The following is a 24220-nucleotide window of genomic DNA, read 5'->3' as shown; positions in this document are numbered from 1 at the left end:
CTCTCCTACTACTAGCTGAAATCACAAAAGAGCTAAAGTTACTAAGAGCTGAGATCACTGAGGCTGTGTTAACTAGTGGGGGAGCTTGAAGCTATATTGCTAAGCGGCTGGCGGAGCAGTTTGCGGGGATGGCCGGAGGAGCAGCTAGCAAAGCGGAGCCTTGCGGGGACGGTTGGAGCGGTCCAAGGAACGGTGGGCAGAGCGGCTCACAGGTCGGTGAGTGGAGCGGAGCAGCTGGTAGAGTAGAGCAGAGCAGTTCGTGGGACAGCAGGAGCAGCTCACGGGACGGCTGGTGGAGTGGAGCGGCTCATGGTGAAGGCTGCGGCGGAACCCCACAGAGAGGCGGCCGGTCGGCCTCGGAACACGTAAGGTGCCCCTTAACACCCTGCGCGCGCCCCCCCCCCCTTTGAACTCTGGGGCAGCACTGACCAGGGACAGAGACTTTGGGGTTGTTGGACTTTGGTGATTCTTGGGTTGCTGGACCCAAGAGACTTTGGGGGTGTTGGACTTTTGGAACTTTGGGTGATTTTTGTGTTGCTGGTTTCAAGAACCAACGGGAAAGGACACGGCCCAATTTGCTGGGTTGGGTCTTCGCTCACGGTTTGGTCTATGAACTCTAGTTGTGGTCGTTTCCCAATTTAATGCTATGTTGTTTACCTCATGTTATTAAACATTTTCTGCTACACCGAGGCTCTGTGCTTGCGAGAGGGGAAGTATTGCCTCTTCAAGGCGCCCAGGGGTGTGTGTAAGATTTTCCCAGGTCACTGGATGGGGGCTTGAGCTGGTTTTGTGTCACGCTGTTGGGAGGGGACCCCTATGTACTGAACCCGGCCCTTGCTGCTATCAACTCGGCCTGGCAGAAGGGTTACACGCAAAAGGACAAAAATATATTTCTTAGCTTGGGTCAGACCAGAGCAAGAAGGGTTTGCACAACCCTACCCAAAAAAAAAAATTAGAGGAAGATACAAGTGACTAAAAATAGATGTTTAGTATTGAAGTGCTATCTCAGGATGAACACTGGAATATAACTAAATGGATGCTATAAGGTGATAGTCTTCGGTACAACCTTCTCAGAGTACAAAAGAGGGAAGGGTGGGAGGGCAGGAAACATGTCAAATCTCTATACAAACTGAAAATCTGCAGTGGGAATAAACATCACAAACCTGTTGAATACTTGATGTGTCAAGAATTTGGAAGTCCTCTTAAATGCAGTACTCAGAATGCCCCTTGTTTCTTCTCCCATACTCTCAGCAACCAATTCCTTTGACAAGTAGAGAAATATGAAGTGATTAAATAAGACATCTTCACAGAAAAATAATTAAATTTCTTCTCTCAACAAGTTACACGGTTATCAAAGTTAGCTGAAATACACTGCCATTTTATTACCAATATTGACAGGTTCTTTGAAGCACATACTGTACTTTTATCAATGTACATACCTGTAAAGCATCCATAACACTTCTGGCATTATATAAAATAAAAAAAATTAACAGAAGCCTCACTAATTCACACTAGAGGAGCACTATTGCTAATTACCAAATACTGTGGGTGGAGTCAGTGTGACATACTTCCTGCAGGCCACTGAGGGAGCACTGCCAAACCCCAGGTTCCAATCCCAAAAATAAGTAGTGCCCCAAAATACAGGATGTCCAGGTTAAACAAGGGGCCCTACACTACAAGAAGGATGTGGAAAAATTGGAAAGAGTCCAGCGGAGGGCAACAAAGATGATTAGGGGTCTGGAGCACATGACTTATGAGGAGAGGCTGAGGGAACTGGGATTGTTTCTTCTCCAGAAGAGAAGAATGAGGGGGGATTTGATAGCTGCTTTCAACTACCTGGGGGGGGGGTTCCAAAGAGGATGGAGCTCGGCTGTTCTCAGTGGTGGCAGATGACAGAACAAGGAGCAATGGTCTCAAGTTGCAGTGGGGGAGGTCTAGGTTGGATATTAGGAAAAACTTTTTCACTAGGAGGGTGGTGAAGCACTGGAATGTGTTACCTAGGGAGGTGGTGGAGTCTCCTTCTTTGGAGGTTTTTAAGGCCCGGCTTGACAAAGCCCTGGCTGGGATGATTTAGTTGGGAATTGGTCCTGCTTTGAGCAGGGGGTTGGACTAGATGACCTCCTGAGGTCCCTTCCAACCTTGATATTCTATGATTAAGCGGCATACTCCCAGAGCATGGCATTACTCGGTAACCCTCATCCTGATCTCTTCAGTAAAGGAGAAATCTGAAATTACCATTTAATTGTGCACTAACAATGTGTTTAATCCTGTACAGCATACAAAATACAGACAGTCCCTGCCCCAGAGAGCTCACTATCTAAGCCAAACTAGCAGAGTTCACAGGAGGAATGAGGAAGTCCAGAGAACTGAGTAACTAGGTTTTTTTATTAATATTCTTGACTCACTTGAATATAGTTTAATACATTTTTGTAGCTCATTGAAGTACAGATTTTATATGCAGTAACCCTTCTAAATATTTCTAGATTATCTATATTGTACTTACAGATGAAGATTCACACCCAAAAATCCACAACAAGTCATCCAGGTCTCTCTCAGTTACAGTTTCATCAAGTGACACTCCAATCTATCGGGGGGGGAAAAAGTAGCAGCAGTTATTCATAGTTCCCAAAACCAGGGATTACATTACATGTGTTGTGTTTTTGCACATCACAATATACGATCTTCATTCCATTTTATGTACCTGAACCATTAATATTTCATTTACAAATAACTTCAGTTCCTAAAACTACAATATAATTATTATATTTGTATTATTTCTTGCTTATTATATTCTTTTTTCTTCCTAAACCATACCAGGTTCACTTTACGGTTTCAGGGCTTGAGATTGCTATCCTGAATTTAAAAATAATTGGATTACATATTTAATTCTATTATGGCTATGCAGTTCTTACCCATTTTATATGTCACAAAGGGGACATGGCTTCATTAGGCTCTATGTTCCTACTGAGCATGTTGAATGATTTGCAATCATCTTTAAATATGGCTACAACAAAAACAGCTGAAGTTTGGAATTTATTTATATAGTACAGGTTTTAAGGGTCTCTCCATGAAGTCCTCAATGAGTATAACAAGTTCCCACCACTGGTGGGAAAAAACAGTATTAGAAAGACATGAAGCAAAAGACAGCAATTTTGGAAAATTCATTAATATTCAGTATGCTGCCAAGCAATTCCATGTTTTTATATCCCATTTTAAAGTATTTTATGGAAAAAATTGTGGAGTAACATATCTGAGCTTGCTAGAAAGACAACTTCTTTAAAAAAGCTTTTTCCTTTCTTCATAGCCACCATACTACTTAATGACCGAAAACTCCCAATGCACGAAAACCATGCTGTAAGATTTGTGAAAGCTTCTGTGACTTACTGTGCCATCACTATAAATCCGAAAGTTTATGTGCCGCTGACCTGCCCTGTCAAAGACCTCCTTGACTGCACATCCACACTGGATCTTCAAGGTATCAAAGAACAGGTCATGCTGCAATGTGTGACCTGCTCGCTTAAGACCTAAAGGAAATAAGTTAATTCCATTTATTCCATGCTTCATTGGTTCCTTCTCCCCACCCTCCACATCTGCCTCTTACGCAAGTACTATTTTAACAAGAGGCATTACACTGAATGCACGGGACAGTAAAATCTAGCAGTATTTCTACCGAAGTACAATTCTGCATGTAATATTTTATGTCTGAGCTTTCTTTATAATGTACATAGATACTAAGAACTGTTGCTGAACAAGACATTATTAAATTCAATATAACAGAGATAGATCTTTGTATTTTCTCCTCCACTGTCAATATAAAAAAAAATGTAGACAAATCTTTACACAAATATAAAGATGCAAGTATTCCTGGAGTTTGGCTTGGAACAGGAGAATTCCAAAAGCTTAGACCTTTCCTGTGATCGCACAAGTCTTAAGAGTAGGGACAGGCTGCAAGTACAGAGGATTTTACATTGTTACTCTAGCACCAGCACAGCTCTTTGTGCATTAGCAGCAGTAGCAGCACTAGTGTAAGCTAGCGGTCATCATTTTTACCACAGGATTATCTAAATTTAATCAGAACAGCTCTAGACCACATGGCAGTAAGAATGTTAATGGGCAGCCTACCCTAGTACTCCTACTGGTCCAGCACAGGTGAAGCTGTCCCATATACAACAGCAGCAGAAACTATTTACAACCTATTGATTGCTAATAGGAAGAGCTAGCATTCACTTTCTGAGATCGCAAGTGTCTACAGAGAGCAAGGCCAGTCAAGCAAGGTGAGCAGAACCTTGTTGGGAGAGAGTGAGCTGAACCCTCCAGCATTTTATAGACAGCTGGGCCATTGGGGCAATTTGACAATGTGGTCAATTCACAGGGTGCATTGCTCTTATTACAAGTTGAAATCTTCTGCCAGCATCAGTTACAGAAGGGTCAGTTATGACCTCCTGTACATCAATAGCAATAGTTGCACCAGACATATACAGCCAATATAGCCAGCCAGCTGTGCTGCATTTATCTCCTAAGTGCAGACATTCTACAGAAACAGAACTGCAGATTTTTAGATGAGATTCAAATAATAAAATATTTTAATATCCTTTTGATTTGAACAATCAAGAAGTTTCCTGTTGTTCTTAATAATCAGAGTACAAGTCATGTTCATAATGCAGTCAGCCAATAAGTTTTGGGATTTCAGTGTTTATAGCAGTGCGGTGTTCTACATAAATTTGATTAAATTGAACAGCCTTCACTTCAGATAATCTAATCTATTTAATCTGTAAATTTAAACTATATTTTAGTGACCTCTGAGTCTTCTCATCCAGTATAGATTAATAAAATGGGCAGGTAGGTAATAGTAGGAAAGCATAACCCTTTCAAAAAAGTTCTACAGATTTTGAAGAAGTTCTGCAGATATTGCCAAAACTCCCTGTAGATTTCTATTTGAGAGACAGCATGGTATAGTTACTAAAGCACAACATTGGTAGTTGGGAGACTAGGATGAGTCTTGGCTCTATTAACGGCTAGCAAGTCAAACCTCTGTTCCTCAGTTTCCCAATCTAAAACCAAAATGATAATACTTGCATATGTACATCATAGTGGTACTGTTGGGCTTAGTTAATACCTTTATATACAAAACACTAAATATTATGACGACCCCAGTGGTGTACACTTGGTGCAGAAATTTTGGATTTCTTCTGCTACTTAAAACCATTGGTGGACAAAAAATGGAAGGTCAGTGTTTTTAAGAGGTGTGAACATGTAAGATCTACCCCTTTATAATTGCTGAATACTCACCTTCAGCTAAGATTAGAGTGGCATTATGCACCCTTCTTGCAATGTGCTTTAATCCATTCGAACCATGATAGACTCCATACATGGCAGCCATGTTAGCCAGAAGAGCCTAAAATGTCCAAACATATTTTAGGAACAATCACATAAGGTTGATTGCTGGCAGTTTAGTATAACTAGCTTCTTTAGTGTCCCAAGGCAACTATATAACCACAATATTAAAAAAAAAAAGCTATCAATAAAAGGTAAACACTTAGTTCTAGGTAATCTACAAAGTTAAGAAATAGGAAAGCTACATATCTTTTTCTTGCTAAATTATGCATTTACAAAAATTTTAAATAGTAACATTGTTCATGAATTCAAGAGCCTTTGCTGTTTAAGTGGTTCAGTGACAAAAAAAAAAACAAAAAAAAACAAACAACACTGAACTGTAAGCTTAATCTTTGCAGCCAGCCATATGTATAAAAGTTCTGCAGATATTGCTAAAACTCCCTGTAGATTTCTATTTGAGACACAACATGGTATAGTTACTAAAGCACAATATTGGTAGTTGGGAGACCAGGATTTGAGTCTTGGCTCTATTAATGGCTAGCAAATCAAACCTCTGTTCCTCAGTTTCCCAATCTAAAACCAAAATGATAATACTTGCCTATGTACATCATAGTGGTACTGTTGGGCTTAGTTAATACCTTTATATACAAAACACTAACCGGTGGCGTACATTCAGTGCAGGTAAATAGTGTTATAGCCGTGTCAGTGCCATCACCTCAGAGAGAGGTACGGGGTGTGAGGTAATATATTTTATTGGACCAACTTCTGTTGGAGAGAAACTTTTGAGCTTGTCTGTCTCTCTCCAACAGATGTGGGTCCAATTAAAAAAAAAATTACCTCATCCACCTTGTCTCTCTAATATATACATAAAGACATAGATATTAGAAGGCTGTAACGCATGGGCCTATAAGGCCTCTGGCCTGTATGACAAGTAGCTTAGTATAACCAAGACCTAGCTTGACATGAATGTTTGGGAATAAGGAATAAGTCACAAGATAAGTATGCCTGAAAACAAAAGTGTTACATGCTGGGAAAAACCATAGTATGGGACCACAAGAACATACTTTTGGAATTTTAGGGAAAGTTCAAAAGATGCTGAGCTTAACTGAATACATGCACGAACCACAGATATACCAGGGGAACTAATTGACATAAATGCTGATGAGTCTAATGTAAATGGCAAATTGACTTATCAAAATTAGGGACCCCAAAATTATTTAAGTGTGGAAGCAGGGCCATCCTTAGGCATATGCAGCATATGCAGCTGCGTAGGGCACCATGAAATTTGGGGCACCAAATTCCCCCAAATTTCATGGTGCCCTAGGCAGCTACGTGCTGCATATGCAGCAGCACCAGCCCTATCCACGGGCTGCGCCTTCTTCAAGAGGCAGGACCATCCCTAAGGGGGGTGTGGGGCCCCGGACAACTCCCTCTGCCCTGCCTCTTACCCTCCCCCCAGCTCTGCCCCCAGCCCACCCCTATTCCACCTCTTCCCCCAGCGACCCCGCACTCACCGGCAGCGGCGGGAAGCAGAGTAACCCAGCCGCAGCCCGCTCCACTCCGCCAGCTCCCAGCTGCGGTGCTCCGCTTCCTGCAGCCGGTGAGCGTGGGGAGGTTGGGGAAAGGATGCCCCCCACACTTGCTGCTTCCCTTGCCCCGGCCCCAGCCGTGTCGCTGGGGTGGGGTTAGGGAAAGGTTCTTTCCCCACCTCACCCCGGACTGACCGGCGGCGGGAAGCGGAGTGCCACGGCTGGGAGCTGGCTGGGGCCGGGCTGCTCCACTTCCCGCTGCTGCCAGTGAGTGTGGCGGGGGGGGGGGGGGGAGGAGATCCTTTCCCCCAAGCCCCCTTCCCCAAGCGACACAGCTGGGGCCGGGGCGAGGGAAGCGGAGCGGGCTGCTCCCGGACCCCCGCTAATCCCCTGGGCCACTCTGAGCCTGTGGGGCCCCCAAAGTGCCCCCCACATCTCCTGCCTCCCGGACCCTGGGGGGCAAGGCCTGGAGCCCCACACAGCCCCCCCCGCAGGGTGGCTGCGTAGGGCACCCAAATGGCTAGGGATGGCCCTGTGTGGAAGTACATATAAGGAAAAGAGGCTAAAACCATTACTAAATATGTATAGGGAATGTGGGCATTAGTGTAACTCCTTTTAAAAGATGATACCCACCCTGTGGAAAGTGGGATTATTATTTCTGCACAAATACAAAGCAGAATTCTTCATTCAGGAGTGTTAAAATTCTACGTCTGCCAAAGTAGAGCATCCAGTTTATAGGAACTCAACACTACTCAGTGGAGTTCCCCCTCCATGACAAGTGGCTGCAAGACTAACTTTTTGAATGAAAACAGATTAAGATGATCCTCTTTTTCCCAAGCAAAAATTCCAAGTTTCACAGGATTGAAAATTCACACACACACGAAGATTTTTGACATAGAGGTCACCTGTGCTGTACAGATGTTGCTGGTCGCCTTGTCCCTTCTAATATGCTGCTCTCGAGTTTGCAATGCAAGCCGATATACTTCCTTTCCATTTGCATCTCTGAACCATAAAAGGAAGTATTTCTTTTGTTAGTTTATGTTGATACAGGCTCTGCATTAACTGAGCTGCTATGCTTAGTTTGCTAACTTGAAGCTAACTGGTGGAATTCCTTTAGGGTGAAGAACTGTGATAGATAACCATTCTGAGTAAAGTAAAAAGTGACCCAAACCTTAGCCTATCCCTGAACAGATGTTCATGTTCAGAAAACAAACACACACACACTTAAGATAACACTAAAGGGAACCAGACCTGCCCACTTCCTTCTCACTACCCCTCAAATGACAGATACTCTGGATTGGGAGATTTTTTTGAGCAATAGTCAGTAGAAGGTTCTGAAACATCCAAAAGTTCTATATTTATCCAAATCACATCTGTCAAGTGCCCCTGTCTTTAGGGGAAGTTTAGAGAATCTAGCCAGTCTTCCCTAATCCTGTACTGTAGAAAGAAAGAAAAAAAATAATCACATTTTACTGTTTTTATAGTTTTATGAAAGCACTGGTGTTTATCAAGGGCTACAAAAATTTTCCACAGATTTTTAAATTGAACACTCCTAGGGGCACAGTTCAGATACTGCAAGAAAGAAGGAACCCTCTGCATATGTAATACCTGCTACCTTAAAGTACTGTTTAATACATGTAATATTAGTTGAGTAATCCACTGATACTAGCCCAAGATGATGCTAAGTGTCTGTACCAATCCATCAATCTGTGCAGCTCAGTTAATTTCTTAAAGAATTTCTAATATTTAAAGACTTTCAGAACTAGAGAGGAAAACTTGAGAGCAACAATCTTGTATAAAATGAAATGTTTCAGACCAGACATTTCTAAGACTTCAGGGCACTCGATAAACTAAACTATTCACAAACAATATTTGCTCAGCTGCTGTCTGGTGTCCAAGATAAAGACAATTGAATCCAGCAGTTGTCCTAGGGTTTCCAACTATACAGCTTGGTTCCTTCATCAATTAAAAGGCCTCCAGCAAACAACAACAACAATTTGAAGGTCATAGCATAAATTGCCTTTGGGAAATATTGTAGTTCTGACCATAACTTTACATTTTAACTTTTTTACCCACAATGTTCTGGTGACACAGTGTGAGATGAGAACACACTTAAAATGTAAGGCATGCCCTAAAGTACTATAATATCACATAGCTTTAGTAAATAAAATGAACATTCTTTCCCCCTGAGATACACAACTCTTTAAACTGATCATAGTTTGAAATAAGCATGCTAGGATATGCTACAACAAGGGTCGGCAACGTTTGGCATGCGGCTTGCCAGGGTAAGCACCATGGCGAGCCGGGCCAGTTTATTTACCTGCTGACATGGCAGGTTCGGCCCATCGCGGCCCCCAATCGCCATGGTTCGCCGTCCCGGGCCAATGGGGGCGGGTGGCGAGAAGTGGCAGGGCGAGGGATGTGCTGGCCGTGGCTTCCCGCCGCCCCCATTGGCTCGGGACGGCGAACCGCGGCCATTGGGGGCCGCGATCGGCCGAACCTGCCGCGTCAGCAGGTAAATAAACTGGCCCGGCCCGTCAAGGTGCTTACCCTGGCGAGCCGCATGCCAAACGTTGCCGACCCCTGTGCTACAAGCTTGATTCATGATTCTGAAGTCTAATGCCAAATGTGACAGGGTGTACTGGGCTCTTTGAGGCCCCCTGCTGGAAGCCTTGCAGTCCTACCACAACCCACCCCAGAAAAGGGAGTAGTAAAGGTCTGTCCTCCTGGCCTGCCTAGAAAGTCTGCAAGGAAGCAGCCAATCAAAGCCCAGCAGGCTCAGTTAAAAAGAGCTGCAGGGCCTGAGTAGATCATTGCCTGGCAGTGACCACAGCTGCACGGCATATGCTCCTTGATGGAGTTCAAGAGTGAACCAGAAGATGGGTTCTGGTAACACGGACATTCTGCGAGGAAGAATTTCAGCCCTGAGGTCAGGGTGAAGTGGAAGGGGCTATGTGGGAAGTGGCCCAGGGAACAGCAGTAGCAATTATTAAAGGAAGCAGCACGTGGCTGCTATTTGTAGGGTCCCTGGGTCAGGATCCAGATTAGTGGGTGAGCCCAGGTTACCCCCTCCCCTGCCACTGGCAGAGTGGCCAAATCCCCAAAGAGGGGACAAGTGTTGTTTAGAAACCCAAGAAAGGGGCTAGAATTTAAAGGGCTCAAGGATGGGGCTGAAGACCCTAGAAAGGGCCAACCATTTGTTGAACTTTGTTACTCCCCTGGAAGGGGATTGAATGTGAGAGGTGACCCGGCTGGACAGCTGGGTCAGTGAGAACCTCTGAGAACAAAGTCTCCAGTGATGAAACCCTGGGGCACTGCTCTATAACAGGGCAGGGATGGACTTAAAGCTAGCCCAGAAGGGGCTGGGAACTGAGCCCAGAGACAGGACTGCAGACACCAACATGGGAAAAGCAACAGTCCTTGTTGGACCTTTGTTACCCTGGAAGGGGTTCCTTCATGTGTTTGTGTGAGACTTGGCCAAAGGGCTGAGCCACTGAAGACCTGCCTGATGAGGATGACAGGGGATGCAGGAAAAGAAAGGAGTGCAGGATTGCACACGGCCCAACAGGAGGCGCTCATGAGAGGTGAGTGCAGTGTCACACCAAGCATATTGTTCTTTGGGATAAATGTGAGAAGCAATGTAAGAAAGAAAAAAAAAATGTTCATAAACATGCTAGTGGTAAGTACAAAACCTATTAATTTCAGAAGTTGTATAGTTTCAGAAGCATGTGTAGGGTTTTTGTTCCAATATGTACAATTTTTAACTGACAGTTATAGTGTATTCCATTAAGCGTGTTCTCAATATTCCAAAACACTACTATACTGAGTATAAAAGAGGTATTTTGTTCAGTGTTTTCCCTCCTCCTTCCCCCGCAGTCATTAAGAGTTTCCCCACCTTCACTGCAATATGTAGTTCAAGTTTCCTTCACTTAAATTTCTTGATACCTCAACAGGTTTTCTGAATTTTCTGTCTGCTTCCTGAAGTTTATGGTAGTGAGGAGTGAATCTCAGTAAGGGTTCAGATAAACATTTGAAAGTCTGGTAAGCTCAAAATTAGTAAAGTAAGTGAAATACTGCTAATTCAGATGGCCTGCATGTCCCACAAAGTGAGATGTCCCTTCAGTGGGGGACCTCAGACTCACATGAGGACAGCTCTCCTGGCCACCAATTTTTTTTTTTTTTTTTTTTTTTAAATCAAAATTATTGAGCTTTTAAACTATTGCCCACAGGCCCCACATCTTTAATAGAAACGAACTTAGATACTTCTGCTTCTGAGTTCTCTCAGTGGAGAATTTCATTCTCTCAAGTTTTCTCTGTAAACAGTGTTTTACTTTACCCAATTTTTTTTATTATAATCTTGGGGAAATTTCAACCATGCTTCATTCTCCTAATTTATGAGAAGAATAGTGGAATAGTAAGGACACTGGACTGGGGGACCCAGGTTTAGTTCCGCTATAGAGCTGTGACACCTATTGGGATCCAGGAAGTGGGTGGGCGGAAGTGTGCTGTGTGACCTTGGGCACGTCACTTAGTCTGTGTCACAGCTCACCATATATAAAATGAAGATACACCTCTACCTCGATATAACGCTGTCCTTGGGAGCCAAAAATTTTTTACCGCGTTACAGGCGAAACTGTGTTATATCGAACTTGCTTTGATCCGCCAGAGTGCGCAGCCCCGCCCCCCTGGAGCACTGCTTTACCGTGTTATATCAGAATTTGTGTTATATCGGGTCACGTTATATCGGGGTAGAGGTGTAACTGTATTTTCTCTACCTGAAAGAACCGTTGTAAGGTTAAGTTTATTAAAGATTACGAGGTGCTTAGATACTATGATTTGGGGAGCCATATCAGACATTTCCAGCTGACAAATTAAAGAAAAATGTCCCAACTTTACCTTGTAACTCCAACCATTCTCCCAGGCATCATTCTCACCAGGTTTTCTTTGACAGCAAAGAAGGCAGCATGTGGTCCCCCATAACAGAGTGGTACCCCAAACCTCTGGGAGCTACCCAGAGCAACATCCACCCCAAACTCTCCTGGAGGCCTCAAAATACACAGAGCCAAGAGGTCAGTAGCACAGCAGACAAGAGTCTGAAAACGTAAGAGCATAGAGTTGTTAGCCTCTTCTCTGAAAGCACACACAGTGTATCAATTTGGGGAATCAAGATTCTACTTCAAACTGTTTTATAGCATTCATGTGAAACTGAAGCCTAAAAGTAGTCTTTGCTCTGTACATCATCTATAAAGAAAATTACAATGCCTACAGTTATAGCCGAGTTAAACATCAGAACTAGTCGGGGAGGGGGGACGGGACAACAACGATACTACTTAATCTTACCCCATTTTGACGGGCTCTTTCAACTAGTTCAGTGAAGTCTTCCACCTTCCCCTCGGTATCTGGGTACTGAAATAGCACTCCACTGACATCTTTACCACTGAAATCCATCTCACGGGGTAATTTCAGCTCAATGACAACACCACTGTAACTGCAAAGCAAGAGATGGAACGCAAAAGTTATTGAAGCCATTTCATACTTTGGGATAACATTTAACAGATTTGACTTCTTCACTGATCTAGGGAATATTTTTCTTAAAGTATAGCTGATTGAACATGCTTCCCACTGCTACACAGTTAAGGAAGTGCGAGCATCTATGGTGGTGAAAGCTATATTGTGCCATAAAAATAGCATGTGATCATGAAAGTAAAGATCATCATATTGCATATGCCGAAGGGAGCAAAACTAACTTATATATTGCATTTCCTAACTCTGGAGGGCGTGGCTTTGCAACTTCTATTTACATTCTCTGAATATAGGATTTTTGTGTGTAACTATGAATTTATTAAGAGTTTGTTTCACTAAACCTTATTGATTTCCTTCAAAGTAATGCATAATTTGCTAGGTAAGAGAATGTTCAAATGGAGTTCAATGCTCAGAAGTGCACAGGTATGTTAACAGTGCAGGCAGGAGAAATATTTTCTTTCTATACGTTTACCTCCATTTTAAAAATTGTGAATTAATTCACGTCTGTTTATTTGGAAGATAAGTTAGTTACAAACAAGATTGCATCCATCATACAAAATTACTGTATTTGCTTTACATAGACTAATGCAATATTGAACCAGCAAGATGTTTAGCTGCAGCTAAACAAGGTAGAAATTTAGGTACTAGCTATTGGAAATGGATCTAATCAGTTAGTTCAGCCCCTAAACTGGATATGAATGAAATATTTTACAAGGTTTGCATGAATTATCCTAGGGGAAATCCTCAGTATCATAAAATACTTACAGTATAGCCAAAGTCAGTCCCCAAACTAGTACTGTAGGTTCTCTTACATTTCCCAAAGCACACCTATTTATCAACATAATCAGTGTTGTACTTGTAATATTCAATCTTTGATCAGTATAGAATAAGAGGTGTGATGGTAAAATATTTCATGTGCTTGCTTGTGCTACTTATTAAGCAAGATGGAGATTGGCATTACTTTGCTCTAGTTTGGACTACTGCTATCGTTTGAGGGTGGCATCGGACATCAACATAGAACTTTCTCCTCTTGTTGTGCCTGTTTAAAAGAAGGGGAAAAAAGGTTAAGTGGATCAGGGAACAAACTAAAACTCAAGAACAGTCTACAATGGAACAGTTGCTTCTCTCACCCACATACACATGTTTTTATTATAATACATTTCACACCGAGAATGTTCTGAATTCTGAGAAATGTAATTCATAAATGCAAAGTAAGAAGTATTATATACAGTTAATTTTGTGTTTGTGGAAAATACTAGACTAGCACTCCAGAAGACTGATTCACTGTGAGGTACAGTGTCATTTTTAGTCCACTGAACCATTCAGTCCCACATAAGGAAATAAAGCAAAACACCTCACAATTCTTTCTTGAGTCTAAATTTGCAATCCATTTGCGTGCGTTACCTGTGACATAGTTGCACAGCCTCTGCTGCAGCAGTCCCCTCATCCAGTAAAGATGCATTGGCCACATCCATTCCTGTGATGTCACACACCATAGTCTGGTAATTTAACAGGCTCTCCAGTCTACCCTGGGAAACCTCAGGTTGGTAAGGGGTATACTGGGTAACCCTGTTAAATAAACACATTTTATATATCAGGTCACTAGCGCTTCTTTGCAAATGGATTTAAACAAAGTATTTCTCTCCCTCCCTCCCTCTCCCTCCTCCCCACTATTTTACATGAATATAAACAGGGAAATCTGTTCAAAAGCACACTAATGTCTTTTAGTTGTTCCAGGAGGGTATTAAGAGCACAGAAGTTGAGAACATTTATCCCGCCAATATTAATTTGGTTCTTTACTTGGTAAATAGATTTTTTTTTCTCATTTTGAACAGAATTTAAGTTAAAATTTACTATTTTTGAGATCATGAAATTATTAGAATATTTATCTGTAATTACAGAGGCAAAGGAGCTAACACTTCTGGTTGGGTCAACAGAACTTAATTCTCAGCAACTGAGGGGTGGAGAAAGTCTATCGGGTCATAAAATATTTAGATCTAATACAAGTTCAACATTTTGGTGTTGTGCTTTTAACCAATCTGCTTTTAGAAATCTGATGTTTGCAGCCAATACATTATTGAAATGGTCAAGACATTTAAAAATCTAAGCCTAAAATACTTATGTCTGACTACATAACTTTATGAAGTATACAAGTGTGCAAACAAACTTTACTATCCCCTTAATGGCTACTTCAAAGCGATAATGGTTCAGAATACTGGGAAGAAGTTGGCTCTGTAATAAACTGCTCATTGTGGCAGCTGGTATCCAGCTCATTCAGTTTCACATCAAGGAATTTACCAATTCACGGGCAATTGTCTGTCTTCCTTTTTAATGGAAGAAATCCCACTCAAAAAAACTCTAGTGTTTAATGCAAAATAAGGGTTGAAAAGTCAACTAGAGTTAAGTCTACAAGCTCAGCCTTAATGGTAAATCCTTAAAATATAGTCTCTTGAAAAATCAAAATTTGTCAGGTACAATAAATTATGATGGGGGAGAAACACAACTGACTGGAATCTCAAATAGCCTTACATAAAGTAAGTTACATCATAGTATGTAACCTTCAGAATTGGTTTGATCTTGAAGTCTCAATGAGATCCACAAATAAATCAAGTCCGGGTAGGGGGAAATCAATTCAGTAGCTTTAATACTATTTATGTTTGAAGTTGTACAGTCCAGGATTTGAGATACTCCAGAGTTCGCACTGCAAAAGAAATACAGTATGCACCGAGAGATAGATTAAGATTCTTCTCTGAACAAGGATGCAACACTGCTGAGGACTCTGACCGCATCTGCGGTCAAAAATGCAATAGTCTCTGAAAGCACCAAAAATAAACCACACAATGCACCAGAAAAAGATACAGCTTCTCCCTTCTAAATTAAAATTCTGGAAAAAGTCTATATTGCTAAACTAAGTTTCCCTTCTTCAGGAACTCAAAAAGGAGTTAAACAGATTCACAATTTAAAAACCTTTTCAGAGTATTTATCAAAACTGAACTCTGATGGAAACCTATTTTAAAGCAACCATGAGGAAAAAATTGGAGTTGGGAAGGGTAGGGGGATTTTAAGCAGTTGTTTGGTTTTCCTTATAGCCTGATTGAGATGGAGGGGCGGGAAAGTTCTAGATACCATTGTTTGCCCCTCACAGTAAGCTAGTGTTTCATGGACAGGAAAAACACTATACAAAAGAAACCATGGTTATATTGAAAAGTAACCACTCTCTTATTTCCATAGGATACTTTAATACATTGAAGTAGAGATAAATGGGAAGAGATCAAAGTTACAATGAAAGGTTCAGAATATGCAGCTCTAAACAGATGTCAAGGAAGCTGAAGGTATTTTTCAGTATCCCAACACACAACAGAAAGCAAATAGTTCCAAGAAAACAGTTAAACATTTTTCCATTTGGAATGATGTCTGGTAGTAATTTTCATATTCGAGACATTTGCCCTGTTGTACATACAACCTGTGTTGAAGTTTCTCAGTAAGGAATTTATCATCTTAGGGCTTCCCAATTCTGCTCCCTGCTGGTATGGCTTACAATAAGGTTTGATGCATGTGACAGACAATACTGCAGAACTGGACATAATCACTAATACAGCTTAGCGATCTCCATGTTTTGACTTTGAATTGCAAAAATATTTACAACAAAACAGTTTTAATTAATTCTGCTAATGAGACAAAGTTTATACACACACCACAGAAGTCAAGGAAGTGTGGACCTCCATGTTAGTACAGAAGTTCAACAGTTCTCCTGTACGTTGTATAACCACTTATTCTACGCTAAAACACAAAGGAGTTTGTTTTAACAAAGTTCATTTTGAAAGCTAGTTCGCCCTGGAATATGGCCAGAGACACTGCCAAAATCCTGGACTTTAACAATTCTAACTTCAAATCATTAGTTCAAATAAAGTGGCGCTTTTTTTTTTTAATGAGATCCAGGGAATCAGATTTGTAGGAATTTCCCTGAAATCTGTTTTGTATTAACAAGGAAAATATTTGAAGTTTTTATACAGCAATTTTGTCATAGATAAAATTGGGTTCCTACTAAAGGAACTTTGACAGTAGTATATCTGCATAATAGCAACTACAATAAATCAAATTAAAAGGAATGATTAGCATAATGACCAGGAACACAAACAGGCTCCTGTGCAAATAAATTGGAGGAAAACATATGGCCCTCACTCACTGTCTTTTCAGATCAAAGGGAGTTTCTACAAGTTAACATTCCCAAACTAAATTTCAGCGGTCTGGCTGTGATTTAAAGGAAGCACTCAGAGTGGCAAGGAGATTTTGTTACTTAAACAAGCCAGTATGTTCTAGAGCTGTCTGGAGACATGAGATATGAAAGTTCAGTACTTTCTCTTAAAGAAAAAAATACAAAGAAGTCTTAAGTTAAAACTAGAAGTAGTATGTGTAATGAGTATGGATTTTTCTCTTCTTCTCTATGCTTGTTTTTCTGTCACTGTGCTTAGACTTGTTCATCTGTATGACTATAAGCTCTAAGATGTTATTGAAAGTTCTGAAGGTGCACTCTAAGGGTATGTCAACATAGCAAAGAAAAACCCACGGGTGGCCCGTGCCAGGCAACTCGAGCTTATGGCGCTCGTGCTGCAGGACTATTTCACTGCGGTATAGACTTCCAGGCTCTGGGACCCTCCCACCCTGTGCTTTTTTCTTTGCTGTGCAGACATACGCTACGCATGCCTCGCAAGAAACAAGCTTAAAAGAATTGTGAAATAGCAGTAACTATCCCTGAAGCAGGGCAGGCAGACATTGGCTGAAAACATGGGTTTCCTAGTCAAAGTTTGGGCTACTGACCAAAAGAACTGGCTTAGAAAGTAGTGGAAATCAGAATGTTTCAAAGACAGGCATATTTTATTTTTGTTAATGAATTAGAGTCCTTATTACAATTCTGAAAATAATTTTTATTGCTTCCAAAGCCAACTCTTTTGGTTCTACTTTGCCTCAAACTAAATCTCTGCTGGGAAGTATTGATGAAATGGCAGATTCCACAAAGACACACAACTCTATTTTAAAATCTTTCAAAAATACAATAAATTGTTCAGTACTTTTAGAAAATAGTTATGTATATACTTATGAATGTTGTTTACAAGGTGTAAGAACTTATCTAGAGTTTTCATTTAGTGCTACTGTATTTTGTTTCCAAATGGTTAATGAAACAGCAGTTAAGCTGATTTACCCAACATCTGTATGATCTCTCGAGGTCCTTTCCAGTCCTATGATTCAAGGAGTCATCTGGTCCAGTCCCCTGCCCTCACTTGAAGGTTTATATGAAATCTGATTCTTGAGAATACAGTAAGCCTTAGGAAGACTGTCCAAGAATATACTTTCTATAGTCTTGCTTTTTCTAGCCTGTATCACTGAACATTATGTGCCCAAGAATTACTATTTCCAGTCATGGATCAGTGCTAATTGTTTTCTTCCCTGCTGGTTTATATTAACTTTTCAAAGGACCTTGAAATTTGAGAATCCAATCTCATGTGCCACCAGGGCTAGAAATATACACTATCTACCGCTACGATGTATGGATTCCCAGGGATACAGAACATTCATTTTGAAATCTTAACGGGTAAAAAGTCACAGCACCTTTAAAAATGAGGATATTAAAGTTACCAGAACCCCACCACTCCTACCAGGATTTGTGACCGATATCTTCATGAGACACAAGGTGAGAGATAATCTGCTTTATAATAGAAAGCCAAGACTCCCAGTATTTAAATTTTTTGAATTATCTGGCTTTTTTCATTTTGAGTATCATGTTCACTATTAAATAAAATCAAGATTGTGGCAATAAGTGTTATATGTAATATAGACAGCAATATTTGTCTACATAAATTAAGGCATAAAGAAGACACAATGAATGTCTGTCTGATAAACACACATGCAGAATATTCTAAGTATTACAGACACAATTATGTTGAACTTTAAGGTTGCAGAGTTAAACACTCAAATGTTCAGAAATGCCAGATTTAAGTTTACTTGTATAACCTTCATTCTTCCCCCTTATGCATATGCATGATGATACAGTCTTTAATTATATGGTTGCATACTCTATTTTTCCTTTCAGTGCTTAAAAAAATTACACTGGTCCTGAAATATTTTTATGGGTCCATCTGAAGCTCTATTAAGGATCCCCACTTGGTTGAACCACATTTTGGCCTCATTAACAGTGCCTTCCCAACCCATGTAAACTAAACCACACGGATTTTTACTGCACATCCATAACCTAGTGTTGCCGTGCACTAAGCACAGCACCCATCAACATACAGAGCTCATGAAAAGAGCATTGTTCCCCCCACCTCCAAAAAACACTGAAGTTGCTTTAAACAAGTTACTCAAGTATACTCAGCATAGAATCCCATTAATTGTGATAACATACTGGGTTTCAAAAGTACCTAAGTGACTTTAGAGACAAATTTCAGTTGAGTCAATGGGACTAAGGCCCTTTGAAAATTTTACCCTTTTGCTTGTGTGTTTTTCCTGAGCATGCACTCTTGCTGCCTTCAACCTCATATATACTTTTTTTTTTTAAATGAGCCTTATTCTTATAAAGTGCAATTTTGTAGCCAAAGTGCACAAAAGTCAAACGACTCAGTCTCTAACATTGTGATATAGACAATGAATATTACTCTAAATACTAACACGAAGATGAACACGATTAAGTCTAGACTTGTTGTAATCTTATTTATGAAACCAAATATTTTGTAGTCTTTGGTGATTAGTTTACATTCATGTCACGTCACAGGAATTAATTAGCTCTGTTTCTAGGGAAACAGTTCAAAGCAATGATAATGTGAAGACTATCAGGAATCATGTGCACATAAATGTGCAGTGTTTATGCAGTCCTGCTCTGCTGTGCAGTTTACACCATACTACAGGGTTTTGAGGCAGGTAATGTTGAATACCCAGAGAATAGAAACTTTTTTTTTTTTTTTAAAGTAAAAATACTGATTAGCCAATGCTTTATAAAACGGCCAATATTTTGCAGTGACCCACCAGGAAAAGTCTTGTATGGATTTCAGAGAGATGAGCTGCTATAAATCTGTTGTACACAAAGACTAAATGGGTTTTAAAAATAGCAGGCCACTTGGTTCTGTCTCCAGACCTCAAGAGCTAACTATGCTAATACCACAAAACAGAATGTCCTCTCAATGATAAAATGAAACCTAACCCCCCCACCCCCACACTTTCCTATGAAATGTGTTAAGAGTGAAAGTGTCATTAGAGCTTGCAAGCAGCCTGTAACTATATACAATTCCTATGTAACTGGAGAAAAAGGAAATCAAGTAATTGATATAGTGTATATCCTGAAAAAAATCGAACAAGTTTTTGCCTAATGGAGTTGCCTGGTAGAAAAATCCATCATTTAGAATGGATTGGAGATTACAACCTTAAGACTCTCATTGCTTACTAACTTTGACCGCCCCCTCCCCATCCCAAAAAAGTAAGCCGCCTTTTCGACTGAATTCTCATCTTGTCTCAAATATTTTTTTTTATAAGTTTAATTTTTGAAGCAGATTGATCAAGGTGACTTTTAGAGTACAGAAATCGTAACATATTTCAGACTTCAAAAACAAGCACTTTTCTTGAAACTAACTCAAACAGCCGCTATTTATGTGTTCAAACTTCAGGCATTTATAAGTACTAATGCGTAACCTTGTTCTGACAATTTTCATTTAAAAATATTTAAGCTATTTAGTCTTTCATCGTGAAACAAAGTTGTTGTTCACCATTGTCTGGATAAGTCAGCTTGTTCTGAGACTCCTACAGAGATGCTTATTTTCCTAGAAGCTCTAACTTCCCTGGAAGACTGTTCTCTAGCAAATCTTCTAAAAACACACAATATTCCCATCTGAAAAACACTCTCTGCTAAATGAAAACCCCTAATCCCTTCCCCCTCAGTTCCTCACAGTGCCACACCCAGTTCTTTTAACAGAAGACTCTGCATTGGCCATATGTCTCAAACTGAGATGTACGCACGCCAAGTGAACAATTCCTTTCTACCCTAACCCACTTTCCAGGGCCATGCTATATTTCAATATTTAAAAAAAAAAAAAAAATCCTGAAGTGTGCATATCTTCTGTATTAGGATACTCGGAAGTTGGGAAGGAAAGAGCTATGTCATGGTGCATAACTGAGCAGAAAAGGTAAGCACAGTGTCATGGGAAATACTAGACTATAAAACATGGGGTTGCAATATTTCAACACCTAGCATTTAAAATTCAAGACTTGCTAGAGAAGTTTGATTTCTTAAAACCATAAATTTTGCAGAGATTTAGAATGGCTTTTTGCACTCCAGCATAAAACATCATCCTAGGACTCAAAAGCTTAGGCTTTTGTGTGCTAAGATGTGCTTTTTAAAAAAAGGGCATTCCAAAAATGTTTTCCTTACCTGTTTTACCAACACTACGTTATTAAAACATATTTTTTAAAAGTTTACTTTTATGCAAGGGTGACTTGATTACAGTTTAAGCATCTACATGGGAAACAAATATTTAATAATGGGCTCTTCAGTCTAGCTGGGAAAGGTATAACACAATACAATGGCTGGAAGATGAAGACAGACAAATTCAGACTGGAAAAAAGATATAAATTTTTGACAGTGAGGGTAATTAACCACTGGAAATTTTAGCAAGGGTCGTGGTGGATTCTCCATCACTGGTTACTTTCTAAAATAAAAATTGGATGTTTTGCTAAGAGATATGATGTAGAAATTATCCTGGCAAACTTCTATGGCCTGAGTTTATACAAGCACTCAGACTAGATGATCACAATGGTCCCTTCTGGACTTGGAATCTAATCTATGAATCCACTTGCTGTCTGACTTTTTTTGCATTTCATTGGAGAGTTTCTATCCACTTTTAATATTTGCACACCAGCTCAGTGCTGAAATATTTAGGTTGCAAATGCTGCAGGATGATGACTGGGACAAGACAAATCTAGCCTTGTGTTAGATGTAGTATATAACAATACAAAAAGGTGCAATTTGGGAGAGGGCAGAGATACCTCATGTTTAAGTAAAGCAAAGAGACCCAGCCTGGCACAGACTTCTTAGTTGTGTGGAACAATGATTAAGCAGGGTTAAAACCTTACTTTTATTCTCAGCCAGCTAGTTTTTCAGCATCCCAGAAAGGGATCTCAGCTGGCTGGGAATGAACATAATGTTTTCAGTCCTTAACGAACACTCCACAAATCAAGCTTAGAACTTAGTTACCAATGCTTTTTACAGTGACTAGTTTAGCTGTGCTTATATTCTACTTAATTTTTTTTTTTTTAAATCGGAAGCACTGTCTTCTCTACCTTTTTAAAAAACTTTGCTTTTATGTAAGACAAAGTTGATTTGGCGGTGAAGACTTAAGTTGAGGTCTTCACTTCTGTACAGAAAGGAGGAGAGAATATTTATGGCAGAGGTCCCCAAACTCTGTGTGTGGTGTGTCCCCCTAGGGGGCTGCAGAGGAAAATCCAGGGGGCATAATGGGGCCCAGGCCAGCCCCCACAGGGGGGTGGAGAGGGAGTGCCAGCCAGAACCAGTGCCACTCCACTCCCAGCCCTCCACCCAGCCCTGCCCCCACAGCTCCACACCTAGACCTTCAGCTCCGCTCCCAGCCCCAGCTTCTGCCATCTTACCCCTGGCTGCGTCCCTCACCCCCAAGGCACGACCCTGCTCCCAGCCCCAGGGGCAGGGGTCACAGACAGGGGTAAGGAGGGGGTGCGATCCTGAAAAGTTTGGGGACCATTAATCTAGGAATAAGGGATTTCAGATGTGCATATGGATGGTGAGTCAGAATATTGGATGGTCTTCAGTCTTTGTGCAGAGTGGGTAGAGATATGGAGGCAACAATTACAGTTGGCATTGGCACATTAATGCTCTAGCTTTTTCCATATTTTAATTTTGAATGTTAAATATTCTGTCCAAATTTGTGGTTGGGGAATATTTAACATTCTGACCATGCTGTCTTCATCAGGAAATGTCTTTAAAGAGGTAAAGGGCCACGACTGTCGTCGTAGTGAAGCACATGGTATAAAGATAATCCAAGAAGTAACTAAAGGAAATTTATCCTCTTCAGATTCTTGAAAAATAAGTCAAGTTCTAGTTTGACTGACAATACTCTAAAGCTTTCCAGATAGGAGCATTGCTGTTGCATGAGCTCTGAGAATACACTGAATGAGACACTCAGTGCATCTAAAAATTCTTAACAGTGGGTAAACTTAATTTATTCATCTACTTCAGTAACTGCTAAACAAAGAGAAGTACCCAAATTCTGACTCTGTATTCAAGACATCTAAGCTTCTTGGTTTGAAAAACTGAGTTAGAGAAATCTCATGGGCTAAAGATTTCTGCAGCTTTCTACTTCCTTCCAGTCAGTACAAAACCATCATTGTTTCTCATGAGTCAGATATATCCACCAGGAACTGCAGATGCCAGTGAGAATAAGTATTTTGAACCTCAAAGCTTAAATTTTGGGCAGAACATAAAATTATTTTAATCTGGGGTCTTACTTTATATTTTTCTCAAAGTAATTGAACTTATGAATGTTTCTATTCATGTCAAAGTATGGGTTAAGTGAACAAGTGTGAATTTTCCACTCATAACATTCATCTTGACTCGAGTAACCTTATTTCTTTAATGCCACCTGTTTAGCTAATAGTCTGCATTAGGCACCAGATCTTTCAAACTAAGGAGATGCTCTATTCGTGAAAAAATAAGTTACAATACCTTTCTACTGCCACATTATGGATTAAACTCCTGCTAAAGCCAGGATGACAATTTTTATGATTCCCTTAATCAAGTTTCCATCTGACCAGCACATCACCTGTATCAAGAATGGGAATGTCTTGGCAAACACCAGTGTTGTTGTATATCTTTGTCTATGAATCACACTTATAAAAAAACCAATATATATGAAATATTTCTATGCTTGTAATCAGGAAGTGATATACATTACCATCCTGCATTCTCCAACAAATTCCGCACGATGGCCTGAGGTACTGAGCAGTTGTAATAACCCATGCCAATGTAGGACCTCCAGATTTTGTTCTTGTTTGCAATATTGTGTAGAGTTTCAAGGATTTCATTTTCACCTGATTGAAAAGAAAATGTTATAGCATAAAATGTTATACAGGAACAAATGTTAATTGTTTTGACTCAACGGCCTTGTTTGACTTGGTGTAGAAATGAGCAGTTGTCAACAGTTTTAGAACAAACTAAGGGAAGAGACAGTAGTAAGTGAGGTATTAATCTAGAATTTAAGTCTACAGATCAAAATATTTTCCAAAAAGGAGCAGATTTGAGTAACGCTGACATTATACATTAACTTCCATTTCTCCTCTTCCCTTATAGGTTGCCTTTGTGAATAGTTGCATCCCACTAATCTCTTAACATGAAAGATTTAGTTTTAGGAAACTATTCTTTTCTTGCTTTAGTCCTACAATACTAATACAGTGTAGGTTATTTAAACAAAGTAAATGCCACTATCACCGGATAAACCATTGCCTAAATCTTCATAAGATTCCAAACATTTTCCATACTACAGAGGGAGAATGTTGTGGATTTTCAAACCCCACGTGCTTTCTGGGGCAGTTGTGTATGCATGAATACAGGCACTCTAGGAAGGGACCTTTACTCACCTGCAACTGGCAGAATCAACAGCTAGATGAAGTTGTACATCATTCATAATTAAGATTTAGTGAACAGGTCATAAATAGATCTCAAACTTTCCCAGCTTCCTACCCAGGAACATCAGAGGCTAAAATACTAAGGAACTTTATATTTTACCTTATTCTCAGTAATAATATGCCATGTGCAGTGGTAA

General features: G+C 40.3%; 1 protein-coding gene across 1 annotated transcript in view; it reads right to left on the bottom strand.

Annotated features, from left to right (window-relative positions):
• The window catches only part of LOC112116427 (glycine dehydrogenase (decarboxylating), mitochondrial), a 53311-nt gene extending 29576 nt beyond the window's left edge, over nucleotides 1-23735 (bottom strand). Inside the window, exons 1-10 of the mRNA XM_026646500.2 lie at nucleotides 23354-23735; nucleotides 13791-13955; nucleotides 13348-13425; nucleotides 12204-12351; nucleotides 11760-11956; nucleotides 7769-7865; nucleotides 5290-5395; nucleotides 3385-3524; nucleotides 2504-2584; nucleotides 1164-1261 (exon numbers count right to left, since the gene is read on the bottom strand). Coding sequence (XP_026502285.1) covers nucleotides 1164-1261; nucleotides 2504-2584; nucleotides 3385-3524; nucleotides 5290-5395; nucleotides 7769-7865; nucleotides 11760-11956; nucleotides 12204-12351; nucleotides 13348-13425; nucleotides 13791-13955; nucleotides 23354-23418 — 1175 coding nt within the window. The 5' untranslated portion in view covers nucleotides 23419-23735. The remainder of the gene's footprint in view (nucleotides 1-1163; nucleotides 1262-2503; nucleotides 2585-3384; nucleotides 3525-5289; nucleotides 5396-7768; nucleotides 7866-11759; nucleotides 11957-12203; nucleotides 12352-13347; nucleotides 13426-13790; nucleotides 13956-23353) is intronic.
• Nucleotides 23736-24220: the final 485 nt, after the last annotated feature.

This window comes from Terrapene carolina, unplaced genomic scaffold (assembly GCF_002925995.2).
Source record: "Terrapene carolina triunguis isolate 2854851 unplaced genomic scaffold, T_m_triunguis-2.0 Scaffold35098, whole genome shotgun sequence".
Taxonomy (NCBI): domain Eukaryota; kingdom Metazoa; phylum Chordata; order Testudines; family Emydidae; genus Terrapene; species Terrapene triunguis.
The sequence above is the reverse complement of the archived record's forward strand: the minus strand, read 5'-3'. Positions and strand labels throughout refer to the sequence as shown.